Source organism: Gallus gallus, chromosome 8 (assembly GCF_016699485.2).
Source record: "Gallus gallus isolate bGalGal1 chromosome 8, bGalGal1.mat.broiler.GRCg7b, whole genome shotgun sequence".
NCBI classification, from domain to species: Eukaryota; Metazoa; Chordata; class Aves; order Galliformes; family Phasianidae; genus Gallus; species Gallus gallus.
This window is the reverse complement of record NC_052539.1, coordinates 27,005,712-27,020,627: the sequence shown is the minus strand read 5'-3', so window position 1 is coordinate 27,020,627 and position 14,916 is coordinate 27,005,712. Positions and strand designations below refer to the sequence as shown.

Sequence of the window (14,916 nt, the reverse complement as noted above, 5' to 3'; positions counted from 1 at the left end):
TATCCATTTCATCTCTCTGCCACTCCAAATTCCTACTACGCTTCTAATAAAAGGAGCTTGAGGGGACCCAACTACTTCACTGACAGCTGCAGCCACAGTAGCCTACCAAAGAGATGCAAGGTACACACTTCTCCCCACAGCTGATGTCTGGCTTTGCAGCGACTGCCCAGTAAGCAAGAAGGTGAATTTCTAACAACACGACTGCTAGTCTGACCTTTAAAGATGGAGCTTTAAAAAACTCACTCACTTCACTCATATTCAGAAAACTAGATAAGGGAGAGAAGGCTACTGAGATTCTACACCTAAATCTAAGCAGCACAGGAGTAGCAGATGGTGCACAAGCACAGCTTTGTTTATGTTTCAAGACCTACTGTACACTTAGTGTAGCATTTGTTGATTTTAATTACTCAAAACTGAAAAGAATGACTTCAAAAACAAGAGACTTTGATATGACCATGTTAAGATTTGCTAAAACAAGTTTCAAAAATTTTAGATATATTTCCTATCACAGACAGTAGTGTAGACTATGAAAACATCACACTTATGTTTCATAAAAAGATGATAGTGCTGAATAATTCTGGTTTGGCCATGGCACTCTGGCTTTCAGACTAGGGAAATTCACACTGAGGTTTTAAATCCCCTTACAAATGATTGATTAGCAAAAATGTAATTCGTGAAAAAGGAGAACTAGAAGTACCATTTATTGATAATATTCATGGTCTCGATAATTAAGTCAGCCACTTTGAAATAAATTCTGTACAGCCGGTCATTTTGATCCCAAGATTAGGGGCATTAATAACATGAAAAAGGGGAAAATTACAGAAGATGGAGCTAAAGTAATGATCACTTAAATATATAAATACAATAACTGGAAACTCAGGAGAAGTGTTTTAGGTGTCAAAAATGCTCTCTGTTCCCCTCCTTTCTGGTCCCAAGCCACAAACATACTTAAAAACATCATAAGCAGACATCAGATACTTACATTTCCATTTTGAAATGAAGGTAGTGCACTTACTGGCCAGCTCTCAGGAGCTGGGGGACTCTCTGCAATTTCACACTTTGGGTTTCTCGCAACTATCATCCTAACTGAATTCCCACAGTTTCTCAGCACTTGGGCAACTTGTTCGCTGGTCATTCCCTGTACGTTGGTCCCTCCAATCTGTAAGATGTGATCTCCAGTTTGGAGCCTCCCATCCTTCAAACATAAACAACATTGCAAAAAATTTTTTCAGGATGTAAAAACTGGAACTGCATATGGGAATTTTCATGACAGCCAACACAAGAGAATACAATAAAACTGACCATCATTGTAACATATAAAGTAATTCAAGGAAGTTTTCAAAATATTCAGTGCTGCTTTTCCCAGAGTAGTAAACCGTGGTAAGTCAGCCTTTTCAAAACTAAGATATACAGAGGTTGAATACCACTGTTCCTAAGGAAATGGTTACTTTTCTTACTTAGGAAAAAAAGGGGAAAAACATTTTGGAATCATAAAATGGCTTGGATTGGAAGGGATCTCAAAGACCATACAGTTCCAACCCCAAAATATATAATCTTATAGGCTGTTATGTACTGAAACTTCATGGAATAAACTGCATAGAACAGGGATTAGAATTTAAACTTCCTAATAATGCTTCTATATTAACTTTACAATTCTTTTTTTCACGTGGCTACCTCCAACTCGAGCAAGCAACTCCACTGAAGGTAACAGGGCTCTGCACACACACAAACCATTTTTTACATGATAATTATAATTCATGGCCTACATCATCACTCCTAGTATAAGCAAGCATTCATAGCACCAAATGCTCAGCTGGTATTGATCAGCACAGCCCTACCATCTTAGGTGCACTGATTTATACAGCAATCATAGTGGAGTTATTTCCAGGACTAACTCAAACTCATTTACAAATCCATCCAATTTTAACATATATATGCACTCATTATTTCACGTGTTCTTAATGATGTCTCATTCAGCTGAGAATGATGTGGTGAGTTCTTAACTTACATGCTTCATTTGTAGCCAAGACACTTTATTCCTTACAGCAAAACAGGTGTTACACAATAATTAAAAAATACTCGTATATCCATGACAGGTTTAGAGGAAGGTAGTCAAGTAAGAGCCAGCACTTTCCATTAAAGCTCCCTGAATCTCCAGTTTTTGTTTCCATCCTATACTACAGGAAGTAATTTAATAGAACATACATTCTTTTATACATTACTGGGTCTTGACTGCATGGGCACCAATTCTCAATGCAACAACTTTTCATGACCAAATTCACATTAAAAATCCAGATATTGCATGTGCTCTACTCCTGATATGTAGCAACACTCAGTGCTGGATCTTTAAAGACTGGCAATCAAAAGTTGCAAATCAAACTTATACAACTTTAAAAGATACCAGAAACTTCAGAAAGTCCTACAGAAAGTATCAGAAGTACCGAAACTATAAGAAGGTTAGACAACTTCTTAGCATTTTTGCATGTTCAACAATGTTGTATAAGCCAAAGCACATCTGAGAAACAACTTAATTTGTATCAGGTGCTGACTTTTTCTTCAGTCATATCTTCAACATATTTATTTATAAAGTATATGTTGGCATTCAGACTTTGATGCTATCAGCTTCCTTTTGTTTAAGTACACTAGTTTATTTTAAGACTGTCAAAAGCAGTTAATTATACTTTGCAATCAAATAAGAAGTGACATAATATAACAAATTACCCGATCTGCTAATCCTCCTGGAACAATGGTTCTTACAACTACACCACTCAGCTTTCCTCCTACAATTCCAAAGCCTAATCCCGAGCCATCGTTAATCAGCTCAACGTTTTCAACGTGGCCCCAACGAATCTGCAATTAATAAAAAGAGAAGACTTTAATTTCAGCCCATCTTTAATGTTTCTCACTTTCACCTGTACCAGAAACAACAAGAATCAAAGCACCTCTTCTCTCTTTGCCACATACTGGAGATGTCTTGGATTTTTCTTCCATTAGCTTCATTTCCTTATAAATATGCAGTGGGATTTCTCATCTCTTATTGAACATACATTTCGTCCTTTACTTTCATAACAGGATACTAGGAAAAAGCTTGACTAAGAAAAAGTAATTCTAGGATTTTCTTGCCAAAATGAAAACCATCCTTCTAGTTTTTCAGAAATCAAGAACATTGCAAACAGAAAAACAGTCCAGAAGCTTGAACTGGCCTAGTTTTCACATAGCATTGCCCAAATTCTTCTTTCTGTTATGTCACTTACACACTGTAAACAACACCAGTACATGCTGAATTAATAGTGCAGTATAAATCCTGCCATGCTGAATTGGAAGCATGTTTCTATGCTACGCTGTACGATGACCTTATGTTCTACAAGACAATCTGAAAATAACAAAGCTGTTAAGTAACCCAAACGCAGGCAATGTTTCTGTCAGATAAATATCTCATAGAAACCAAAATGGAGCAAAGTAGGCAGATTTAAGTCTTCTGTGAATAAAGGATTTATTAGCATACTGAAAATCTTTGCCAAAGCCAGTTAAATATCATAAAAGGAGTTTAAAGACCCCCTGTAGAGATATATATTTGTATTTTATTCTGTTAGTCTGTTCAGTGCAGATCTTTCAATGAAAAAGCAGTTAAAGTTTAATTCTTTAAAATTTTCAGTGCAATAAACAATATTGATTATCCACTAAAACCTTCAGATTTCACTACCTCTGTAATAATCATAAGGGAAATAATTACTGAGAATAAGGAAAAACACTGCTCTTAACCAGATTTTCATCAAAACCTGCTAGCATAATAAATTAAGATTCCAATATTGCAAACCCTGGATTTAGGTGTGCAGTTCAACCAAATTCAATGAAGCCACCTGGACCATATGGCTTGAACACAGATGCAAGCTCAGACTTAGCTTATTATATCTGAGTGACAATCACTCCTTGTTAAAGAAAACAAAAGGGTTCACAATGAATGAAATCTGTAGATTAAAAAAGAAGATTAAAAAAAAAAAAAGATAGGTTCTTTAACAGATTTTAAAAAAAAAGAAACCCACAAAGGCAAGGCATTTGGTTTTGAGCAATTTAAGTTTACATTGGTTTTGGTATTTCAAGCAGTGCTCGCAATAGGTTATGTTTACAGTCTTTTAAGATGTAATCAGAGCATCTTTAATTGCTGAGTGCAAGTATTTTTCAGCTGGGTATACTTATAAAACACTTTATCCAGACTATGCTGAACAGACCCTGCTGCTAGGAATATGTTGATTTACTAAAACTTCTACTAGCACATAAAAACCCAGGACCTATTTTATAACAACTTCATGCAGCTTTGCAATGGAAGTGGTATACTTATTGCATGATCAGTCTAAATCAAATGTCACTACAGATAAAACATGACTAAAAAAAACCCAAAACCCTGTATGTAAAGCTAGCTGACACAAACACTTAAAACTACAAAAAAAGTATCCAGCATAGTTCAAAATCTGATTTTGACTGTATTACAACAACTTACAGTCTCAGGTGGATTTGTATCACTCAGTGAGACAGGCGAAGTTCTGCTGTTTCCTTGAACTGGCTCCCTAGCAACAACCAGATGTAAAGATCCTGTGGATTGCTGGAGGAGCGCAATAGCGTGCTGATGAGAAATGTTCTGATCCAATGGGGTGCAATTAATGGCCAGTATGTGGTCATTTTCCCTTAGTCTTTGATCCCTTAACAAAACATTAAAAGAAATCTCAAAATGCAGCATAGTGACTTCCCATGCAAAGTTTACATAAAAAAAATCTACTCATTAGACTGACTTCAACTTACAAATTACATGCAATACACATTGTACTGAACTGCCCGGCCAAAGTTTGCCCTAACTTTATCACAGTATGCAAGTTTATTCAGTTTTTTCCTTTGACTATTTAAAATTCAATGAAATCCCCTCACTCTTTCTTGATGAAGGACAGAAATAGAGGACAGAAAAAAAAGTTTCAATTACACAGCAAACTAGGAACTATTCTTCATTACTTTTAGCATCACATGACATTATATCTAAGTGTCCACAACTCAGGCTATGATATTGTTTTATATCATCATCTGATCCTAAAGCTGATCAAGCTGTATATTTCTATTTTACTCAAAAATTATATTATCAAAACTCAGACATCAAACTTTCTTCAGGCAGTAGACAGTTCAATTTATATTATACCTTAAGATAACATAAATCTCACAGTTAATTCATCCGAGTGATGAATTTAGATTTGTGACAAGAGAGAAACCATCACTTATCTGCTTTGTTAAATATTCATTCTGAGCACGAGACCAGACTGTTACATAGACAGACACTGCCTTCAAAGCTCCGTAGGAATCCAAAAAAGGCTCCAGGATATCTCATCTCAGAACCAAAAAGTGAAACATGCTGGGGAGATTTCTGAAACCTCCAAAACAATATAGCTGTACATCTTAACTAATGCAATTTAAAGTTCATTTTTATCATGCTACATTTAAGATGTTTTCCTGAAATGCCTTTCTTCAGGCAGTCGCCATATTTTAGACTCTCTCATCAAAGAAAGTGAGCAGCAGGTCATCAAATCCTAAAGTGAGATATTCACCCTCCTTTGACATCCAGATCAGTCCATCTGTCTCCACTTTGAAAGAGCCTAATATGCTTTTCTTGTAAGCGTTCTCTGGTGTGTTCTCTGTGGGCCCATAGCCATTATCATTCCAACCTCTCCCCACTCTTTTTGTCATCCTGTGTTGGCACTTCCTGACATGTGTTATTTAAAAAGTGACACCAATGACTTGTAATCTAGACACATTTTCTTTAAACATAATTCCAAGCACTGCATTTGTCTCATGCCAACTCTCGTGGTTTTACAATCACATTTTGTTTTTCAAGGATTGCTCCGTCTTTTGTTTTCGGGTGAGAACTCACAGATAATACAGGAAAAACTGCCTGAAGCCTCGATTCTATGATGACATCTGTGCAGGGATCTGCTGGAAGGACTGGATCTTAATTTACACAGGAAACACAGAGTAAACCCAACTATAAATAGAGCATTGTCATAGGCACATAAATAAAGAAACAAGGGGGAAAAAAATCTTTCAGTAATGCAGTGAATAAAAATCCAGAGACTAGTTTTTGTTCTCCTTGTACTCTTTTTCTGAGCTGCCTTTGTTTTTCAATCAGTACTCAAGATTCTCTTAAGTGAGTCATATTTTCTGGAAATTCCATTTGTGAACGGCATGGATATTTGAAACTCATCTGAAAATCTGATCCTCAAAACATGAGTCTGTTTAGCTGAAAAGCCAGAACTCGAGATACCACCACCAAAGTATCCCACCAGATAATCCAAACAAACACATTAGCCTGACAGCCACCAACACACAAAAAATCAGGCATTCTCTTTTCACAGAATTGCTGCAATTTTTCCATTACAATTACGAAGATCTCACCTGTCAGCTACACTTCCTGGCTGAACTTCTTTGACAAAGATACCAACTTCTCCCGAGTTGTGATTTTTAAGGGTAACAACACTGAATCCAAGACCTCCGACAGAAGGCTTTTCAATCTTTATGGATTCTATTTGTCTCCCCTAGTAAAATAGAAGAAATTGATTAACTAATTTTTAATGCAATAGAATGAGCTAGTTCAAAATTTATGCACCAGGAGAATTATTCCTCTCCTAAGACTAAACAAAGGCAAAATACTAAATATGTTATTCCTATAAAAGCTCCTCCATTTATTATTTTTAATATAAGAGAGTATTGGATATGCGAGCACTCTGAGATTCTGAAACCTCAGGGAATTTAAGAGCTGCTTTCACACTTCATTCACATTATGAGATGAATTCCAAACTGGATGAAAACTATGAACAAAGTGCTGTCTATAGCAATATATTTGGGGTTTCTGGAAATACTGCATCGTTAAACTACATTACTTGTCTTTTGGCTGCCTTAGCTTTTAATGCCGATTTTTAGGTACACGTTCAAAAGATTGCAGCTTTTAAATAAAGAAATTAATTTCCTTCCCATTCCTGCAACTTCACATGTAATGCAAATAAAAACAAAAACAAAAACAACCTTTGCTTTTGCAACTGCCCGCTTCTCAGTTCAAATATATTATTTCTGGGGTTGTTTACTGGGAAGCGTTACTTAGAGAAAGCACTTCTATCACAGCTGTTTTATCCAAAATAACGTGCAGTCTTTACTGTTAAATCTTTTATCAGATGAGTTAATGACACGCTAACAAGAAGAGTTATGCTGAAAATATTACAGCTACATTAAGGTAGTCAATTAGCAACAGTTACTTAATATAGAAAGGCACGACTAACCAATTAAATTAATGGCCCAAAGTAACACAGAACAATGCACTCATGGTATAAATGCCAATTGCACATGGGTAGATGTCTGCACCTGTACAACTTCCATAAGCATCTGGTACATGCTACATCATGTTAATGAAATCAGCATCTGTCTGGCAAAGTTGAGACATATTAAATGAAGAGTTAAATAAAATATTACATGCCAGCTCTTTTAATCATTTGCACTGTTCATATATCAACAAAGCTGGTACATTTCCAATTCAAAATGTACTTGATAAAAAATCTTTCCATCAAAACAAGTTTCTGCAGAAAACATCCATTTTCAATTAAGTGTCATCAAATACCAAAAAAAAAAAAGTTTTCTGGCAATTGAAACTTCATTTCTACATCGGTGTGCTTGGTAGAAAATAAAAAAATGGCAAAGAAAATACTTTCCATTGTTGACATGATCTTTCACAGGGGAAAAAAAAAGAAAAAAGGTCCTTGGTACTTCTGTTACTGGCTTAGGGTGCATCACACTCCAAGATGTACAACAAAACAGTATGCTTGATCAAGTACTCCAAACTTGCGCGAGAAAAAGTCTGATGTTAATGGTTGGTTGACTGAACCTGAGAGCCTTACCTTTGCCATCTGTTGGATGATTGCATTAAATTCATTAACTCCCAGGTTTGGAATGAAGGTCGATGCTCTGGGTTCTGGTAAACTGCTCTGTTTACACACATTTCCAGCAGTAACTGATTTGTCAGCAAACACCAGTAGTCCTCTCTTAGTAAAATCAAAATCTACTGACCGGTCAGGTGGCATGTAATTGAGCTGTTAAAAATGAACAGAGATGTAGTAAAACAATTAAAAATGAACACAGATTTCAACATATATAATTTTCAGTGAAGACTGACAAAGAATCACCTTTATATATCCATATTCTCATATGCACTCACCTGTATAATTTAGGTAATGTTAACGTGTAAGCTATAATCAAGCTAGCATACCAACTTTAAACTGTTTTACAGAAAGGAATGTTCCCTGAATGATTCAGCTGTGTTTCTACTCCACACATTTTTGTCAGTTCTACCATTCTTCTTCACTGCTTGTGAACATCCTCCTCATTTCTCCCGATGCCTCTGCACCAAATATTTAAAGAGGCACTCAAACACTGGTGGAACTGTCACAGAAATTCAGACAGTTTTCATAGAAGAATCCAAAATTTGAGGAGTCACTTAACCATGCAAATGCCTAGTCTACACAGAGAGCACCTAGGGCACACACTAACTACAACTGAACATGCTACCAATGCTAGAATTGGCAGCAATTTCCAGTCCTGGTAGATAACAAAGAAAAGCAGAAACACTTCCAGTGCAACAAAGCAAACAAACAAAGAAATCCCCTCCTGAATGAAAGTTCTCAGAGGGGACAAGCTTAAGAAAAATTTAAAGAAAACCTAATTTTCTAGACATGTTAAGCCTGAGCATTCTGGATACAAAATCCATTATGCCACAATTATGATGCATGATCCTAGATTTGGATTTTTGCTCACTTTTAACAGCTTGCAGACGTGCACTCAAGATTGGAAGATGGGAGCAGATGCTCCAACAATGCAAACAAGGGAAGAAGACAAGTATGAATGGTAGAGCTAATATATGCTATCCAGGCAGCAATACTGGCAATATATTTAGCAATGACAGCATAGTGGCATCATTCTCCTGAGACCTACCCCTCCATATCTGCAGCTGGACAGGTTCAGTAACAACAAAACCAGGGATTACTGTTGCATAGATTATGCCAAGTTAGTCCCTGATGTTTAAGCTTCCATGCCTGACTTGGCAAACTGCATGGTGGAAGTGTCATCAACATCCTTGTCCACAAGATCTAAGCATCTACTGGCATTACAAACCAGTCCATGCAAGTCAATTCCACTGTCATACCTAACTGACTTTAAAGCTAACTTGGATATGTCTGCATCAGAGCTTGGCACACCTTCAGGGTGATTTTCTACATTTTTTTTCCCAAAGTATGTTAACCATTCTTGTACAAGTCAGCAGCAGTTAACTGATAGTGTCTTTTAAGAAGACAAGGTGCTGCTGGTCAGCTGATAAACAGTATTTAGTTTCTGAGAAAAACAAAGAATCTCAGTTCCATCTGTGTTCAGAACTCAAAGTATTAGAGCTGATGTCTTTTGCAGATTCTCAGACTGACGTGGTTCTCAATGTCTCACTCTTCTACATCCCTATCAAAGCATGTCGCCCCATGACTAGAGCATTGTAAGATCACTTCTCATTTCAGTAGTGACTCGGTAGATACCAGCTTGACAAGAAAAAGGCCAACATTCAGTAGCACCAAGTTACAGCTTATTAATGACTGTCCTCATTAATACATGCCTACACAGACTGTTCTGTTCCAAGTTCAGTATAGTTATAATCACACCAACAATTGTAATTCTACACTCACTTGATCTTTCAGCTGCTTGATAGATTGCTGGAGGGTCAGTATCTGGTTAAACAAAGGGCTCCTGAGCGTGTTACGCAGAACAGACAGGTTCTCGTTATGTTGGACATCTCTTTTCTCACGCAGTTTTGCTTGCAGACGGTCAATGATCTGCAGCACCTGCTGTTTATCTGCACCACAAAGTAGTTATATGTTAGAAATGGAGCATCGTTTCTCACCACTTTAACAGAGTACTCACTTTCAGGCTACATACCTGCAGCAGGGTTTTCAGGCATGTTGGAGGGTATTTTTGGAATTACTCAGAATAATCTGGATGAGATAAAAACAACAAACAAATAAACGGTATCTTTGAGTAGAATGCTTTAAGGTAGAATGTCAATAAATGCAGTAATAAAATATTAAGTTAGCTATAACAAAATTAATTGAAAAACACTACTGTTAGCTTTTCACTGCAGTCAGTAGCAGAGCAGCCCAGCACACTCAACAATTTCTCTTTGTTCTGTGTGCTGCTTCTTTTACACTGGAAAAGGAAGATGAACAACTCTTTCAAAAATGTGGAATAATACATGTTATAAAACAAAAACAGCAACAAACTGGTCAAAGAAATTGAAGCAGCTACGTTCAACCAAATTATTTGGAATGAGAATATTAAAACTGTGACCTTTTCAAATACACACACAGTCTAAATCTTCGTATTATTTAATAGGTACTTCCACTTGTTTTAATTATTTGCAGACAATGTTCTCACAGCAGCTCAGCCCTGCCATGTGGCAATACAGGTGAAACCTTGAAATATAAAACAATTCCTCAAGAAGTTCCTATAAAATGATGAGGTTCCCTCTACTCACAAGACAGTACAGCATTAAGGCCTCAAATTGGCTAACTCAATTCCTAGTCCAACATCTTTTAATGACAGCGTTGGTGCCAAATAGGTGAGAGAAAACTATGTCCTTCTCCTGCACGTGCTTGCCTTTCTCTTTCCTACGTATGAGACAAGCTTTGAAGGAACAGAGTATCCTTTCCCAGCCCCTCTGCAATGCGAAAGAGAACAGGTCTCCAGCCAAGGCTGAGGCCTAGATGGCAGAACAAAAACAGCAGACTTGCAACTAGCAGTGATGATAAATTTGTACTTTCACTTGCAAGTTATTATGTTGATGTGGAGCCTGTCATTTTGAAAACTATCAAAGTAGTTATATCAAAAACACAAGAAACAAGATTTCTTCACTTAGTACAAGCTCTTCTGAAAGAAGTCAACCATTTAATGGCACAATTTACATAATTTCAACTATGCCCTGTATGTAACAGTGCAACTTCAGAATAATATACATTTGGAATTACTTGGGGGAAAAATCTATAAAAAAAAAAGCTCTACATTTACTTTGTTAATCTTGCAGTCCAACAGCAAGTATGGTTGTATGTGTATTGCTCACCCTGCAGAGCCTATGACCCTTTCAGCTCTTCCTCTGATGCTATCCACGCCCCAGATGAAAATGTCCAGAGTTCCAGGAGGACACTGCAATACATGAAAGAATATTAATTAAGCAGATGAAAAAGAAAGAAAGAAAGAAAGAAAAAAAAAGGTGGTATGTCACAAACCACAGTTTCAGATTTATGTACACTTTGCTGTATCTAAGCAATTTTGGCTTCTATAGGAATTCCTGCAGAACTTGGTGGATTTGCATGTTTTCCACCCAGGGCCAAGCAAAACAAGTCCCTTTGCAAGACTACTAACAGATTTAGGAGGCCATTTCAAATCAAATTCATAAGAGGGGTTGAGGAGGCACATAACTCCTGAAAGACTTTCAGGAATGCATCTGAACTTATGTAAGTTCTGCAGCTTTATTTCCTTTTCTATTTGAAATAAAACCCTTCTAATAGCACAGCAGCAGCCCTTCGTTCTGTGCTGAGATCTGATTCTGAAGTACAGATGAAAATACCATTTCCTTATATACTCCTGAGTCCTTATCTAAACCAGAAAGACAAAACTTCACCTCCTTAGCTAAAAATACTGTGTGAATCTTAAAGAACTGGCACATGAAGGGTTTTTTCCCCTTTATTCTCAATATAACTTCCCCGTTTTCCCACCTCACATTAGCAGTAAAACAACAAAGCAAACCAACAACAGTGAGATACAGAAGAACTCCTATGAGGAAAAGTGACTTGAAACACCTTAATGCCAGTAGCAGGGTGAAGATTAAACCCAGAAAAGAAATGCAGTATGGCAGGAAATAATGACAACTTGACAACAATGTACCCATCTAATAGCTGAAGCCAAGAAGCCAAAGTTTCTTTCATGCATTTTGTCCTCCTCCCTGTCCCATCTGGGCTGGCACTCATTCACCCGATCCCACAGTGAACTGGAGTAGGGTGTTAAACACACAACATAAGCCCCCCACATTTTGGTGGGGCTGAGCCTCCTGCCCACCTGGTGCTCAAACAACAGCACATGGGATGGGGCTGGGAACAGGACCACACCTTGCAGCAGCAGCTAGCGATTGCAGCAGCTCAGCTGCGCTGGCAAACTGTACCATGAGAAATAGCCTGCGTCATTCAAAGGCAGCCTCAAAGAGCCGCGCTGACAGTCTCGAAGATTAATCTTTTTTCCATTACAGCGGGTGTAACAATAGCAATTATGACAACGGGTGCAGATTCAAGAAAGAAAAATTAGAGCAGAAAAACGTACGTAGGATATCTAGGCTCCATCTAACATGCAGGAGTCCCCTGGAGAAAGAGGTGAAAAAAGGAAAATATAAAATAAAATTAAAAAGAAATACATTAAAGAAAGCATCAGCTTCATGCTTGAGCTGCCCCAAAGCACTGCTGAGAGCCACTGCGGACCACTCCATTCCAACAGATGCTGAAGTGGACCTCAGGTACAGTTAGCAGGAAAGTTCAAGTTTACACAGCACTTTGGGATTCCTCGTGATTAAAGCTGGCCTCCAGACAGCTTTTCAATGATTTTTTTTTTTTTTTGAGCAATATGTTAAAACCACTCTCAGTGTTTCTTTGTTCTCCTTTCTTTCATAAAAGGAGTGCGGGGAATAAAGTGTGTTTTATTTTAAGGTAGACAGCTCCTTCTGGTGCGAAGGGATCCCTGAGAATACAAGCTAATTCCAAGTTTTCAAGGAATGTGTAATTGAGAACAAGTCCCTAAAACTGGTGCCTGGGCTCCAGAGAAGCATGCGACTCCATCCACGATAGCCCTGTTTATGTTTGAGGACCCAAATAGATAATCATTAATCAATTTCCAAATACCAATGCTTAGGTCTGAGCAGGGTGCCAACAGATTATTGACAAATTAAGAGGTCCATTCATAGATGATAATCTTGAAGTAAACCAAAAAGCCAGGGTTTGTCCTGTTCCATATAGTTCGTCCACTCTGCGTTCAACTTCCTCGACTCCATTCTCAGATTTCTACAGCCACTTATTTATCTTATTGGTAGACAAAGCTGCAAACCTCAAAGTTCAAAATTCATGTCACAAGTCCCATTGTAATTGTAAAATCATTGCGAAAATCATGAATTTCAGAAAGCTTAGTGTTTTGTAACACCAGAAAAAAACCTCACTCTTCAGCACAGCATGCATCTGGGTTTTTACTGTCTTCACTTTTGAGAGCTGAACTCAACGCATCATAGGGAGCGGGAAAGTTTCGTAAGGTTTTGTATGAAATCCCAAGACTTGGATCTCCTTCAAAAGCAAACTAAGAAAAAAGGAATTCCCCCATGCTGGTGCCAGCAGAGGTCATCAGAAGAGCTGAAAGGTTTAAGTCTTCCCCTGCCATCACCCCCCAGAGCTGCCATGGGGCACTCAGCCCGGCACATCCCGGGCTCAGAGCAACACGACACCTCTGGCAGTGGCCTTGACAAGCACTTGCTCTATGAAGGGCTGCTGGGAGACAAAACCAAGGGGCTTTCTGCTGGGAGCTGAAGGAGGGCATGGTTTAGCCAACAGAGATGCTTCTGCCCATTTCCCCCCTCTCACCGAACAACTACAATTGCTTCACCCCCAACAACCTGCATCCTTCCAAGAGCTGCACTCACTGGGGAAATCCTGCCTCTCCATGGCTCTCCCCACTCAGTGTCACTGTAACCTTCTGGGCCACTGAACACAGCAAGTCCTCACAACACAAGTGCTAACTGCTGCTATTTTTCAAAGGCTCCTAACAGGGCCATCTGAGCAGGGAACAGCCACGGGTACAGCCCGATCCAAAGTCACCTTTCTGCACTGGTGCAGCTGTAATTTTTCCTAGACCTGTTACCCAGAATGACTGATGTGCGCACGGGTCTTCTTCATCAGCCCTGGGAACATCTCTAACTTGGAAAATTTCAATCTAAACAAATGTAAAAGCAAGAGAAAACAGCATTTCTTAGTGTGAACTTCATCTTAACATGTTCATACTGCAGCACCACCTGTAACCTGTGGCATTAAAAATAATATAGCTTACAAGCAGCTTTATACTGATTGAAAAAAAAAACAACCCAAAACAATAAACAATGCTGTAGCACATTTTGCTGTTCTGCTTGGTTTTCCACCTTGGAACACACAGAAAAATTAAATCCAACCAAACTTAGCAAGTACACACCTTGCAGATGAAACCACCAAGAACTGCTGTGGTGCGGCATGTTACAGTCTTTATAAAATCGCTACAGTGTATGTGGGCTGCTTCAGGCTCTTGTAAGAAAGAAACAAGTGAACGGTGCTGCAAATACATCAATGAAAACACACCAAAGGTCTCCAGGGAAAAAGAGGCCAAAGCTAAATATCGTCAAGTATCAATAAACCGCCTTTGTGGGGAAACTGTCCTGGTGTTAGAAGCCCTCAGTGACTACAGGATGAGGAAAGCAAAAGAATCCTGTGTACCTGTGATTAGCAGCCTCCAGAGCAGCCTTACTCATGTCCAAGGCATGCCAGCTTCCCACAGGCAGAACCTGAATTCCTGCGGGCTCCGGCCCGGAGGGGAGCACTGCCACAGAGCCTCTGATGTCTGATAGGAGGCTGAGCTCACACTGAGGCCACTCAGTGCAGCAGTGAACATGCTATGAAACCCGTTCTAGCAAAACTCGTGGAAAATTTGCTTCTGGGATCTAAACAGCAGCTAATTTGAGTGGAACAGGACACTGAGTCCTCCAGTTCTGGTGATGACAGCGCACTCAGCTGATAAACCACTCTGTTGCGG

General features: G+C 38.6%; 1 protein-coding gene across 13 annotated transcripts in view; it reads right to left on the bottom strand.

Moving 5' to 3' along the window:
* PATJ (PATJ, crumbs cell polarity complex component) overlaps nucleotides 1–14,916 on the bottom strand; it is a 142,289-nt gene that overhangs the window by 124,530 nt on the left and 2,843 nt on the right. For 10 of the 13 annotated variants that reach the window (XM_025153268.3, XM_046944709.1, XM_040705169.2 and 7 more), the window contains 8 exons: nucleotides 11,171–11,253; nucleotides 9,994–10,049; nucleotides 9,744–9,910; nucleotides 7,920–8,111; nucleotides 6,430–6,569; nucleotides 4,499–4,697; nucleotides 2,722–2,850; nucleotides 983–1,195 (listed from right to left, as the gene is read on the bottom strand). In XM_025153268.3, coding sequence (XP_025009036.2) covers nucleotides 983–1,195; nucleotides 2,722–2,850; nucleotides 4,499–4,697; nucleotides 6,430–6,569; nucleotides 7,920–8,111; nucleotides 9,744–9,910; nucleotides 9,994–10,015 — 1,062 coding nt within the window. In that variant the 5' untranslated portion in view covers nucleotides 10,016–10,049; nucleotides 11,171–11,253. Of the gene's footprint in view, nucleotides 1–982; nucleotides 1,196–2,721; nucleotides 2,851–4,498; nucleotides 4,698–6,429; nucleotides 6,570–7,919; nucleotides 8,112–9,743; nucleotides 9,911–9,993; nucleotides 10,050–11,118; nucleotides 11,254–12,423; nucleotides 12,462–14,916 lie in introns of all 13 variants that reach the window. The other 3 variants (XM_046944710.1, XM_025153269.3, XM_040705170.2) reach the window with 2 other exon arrangements.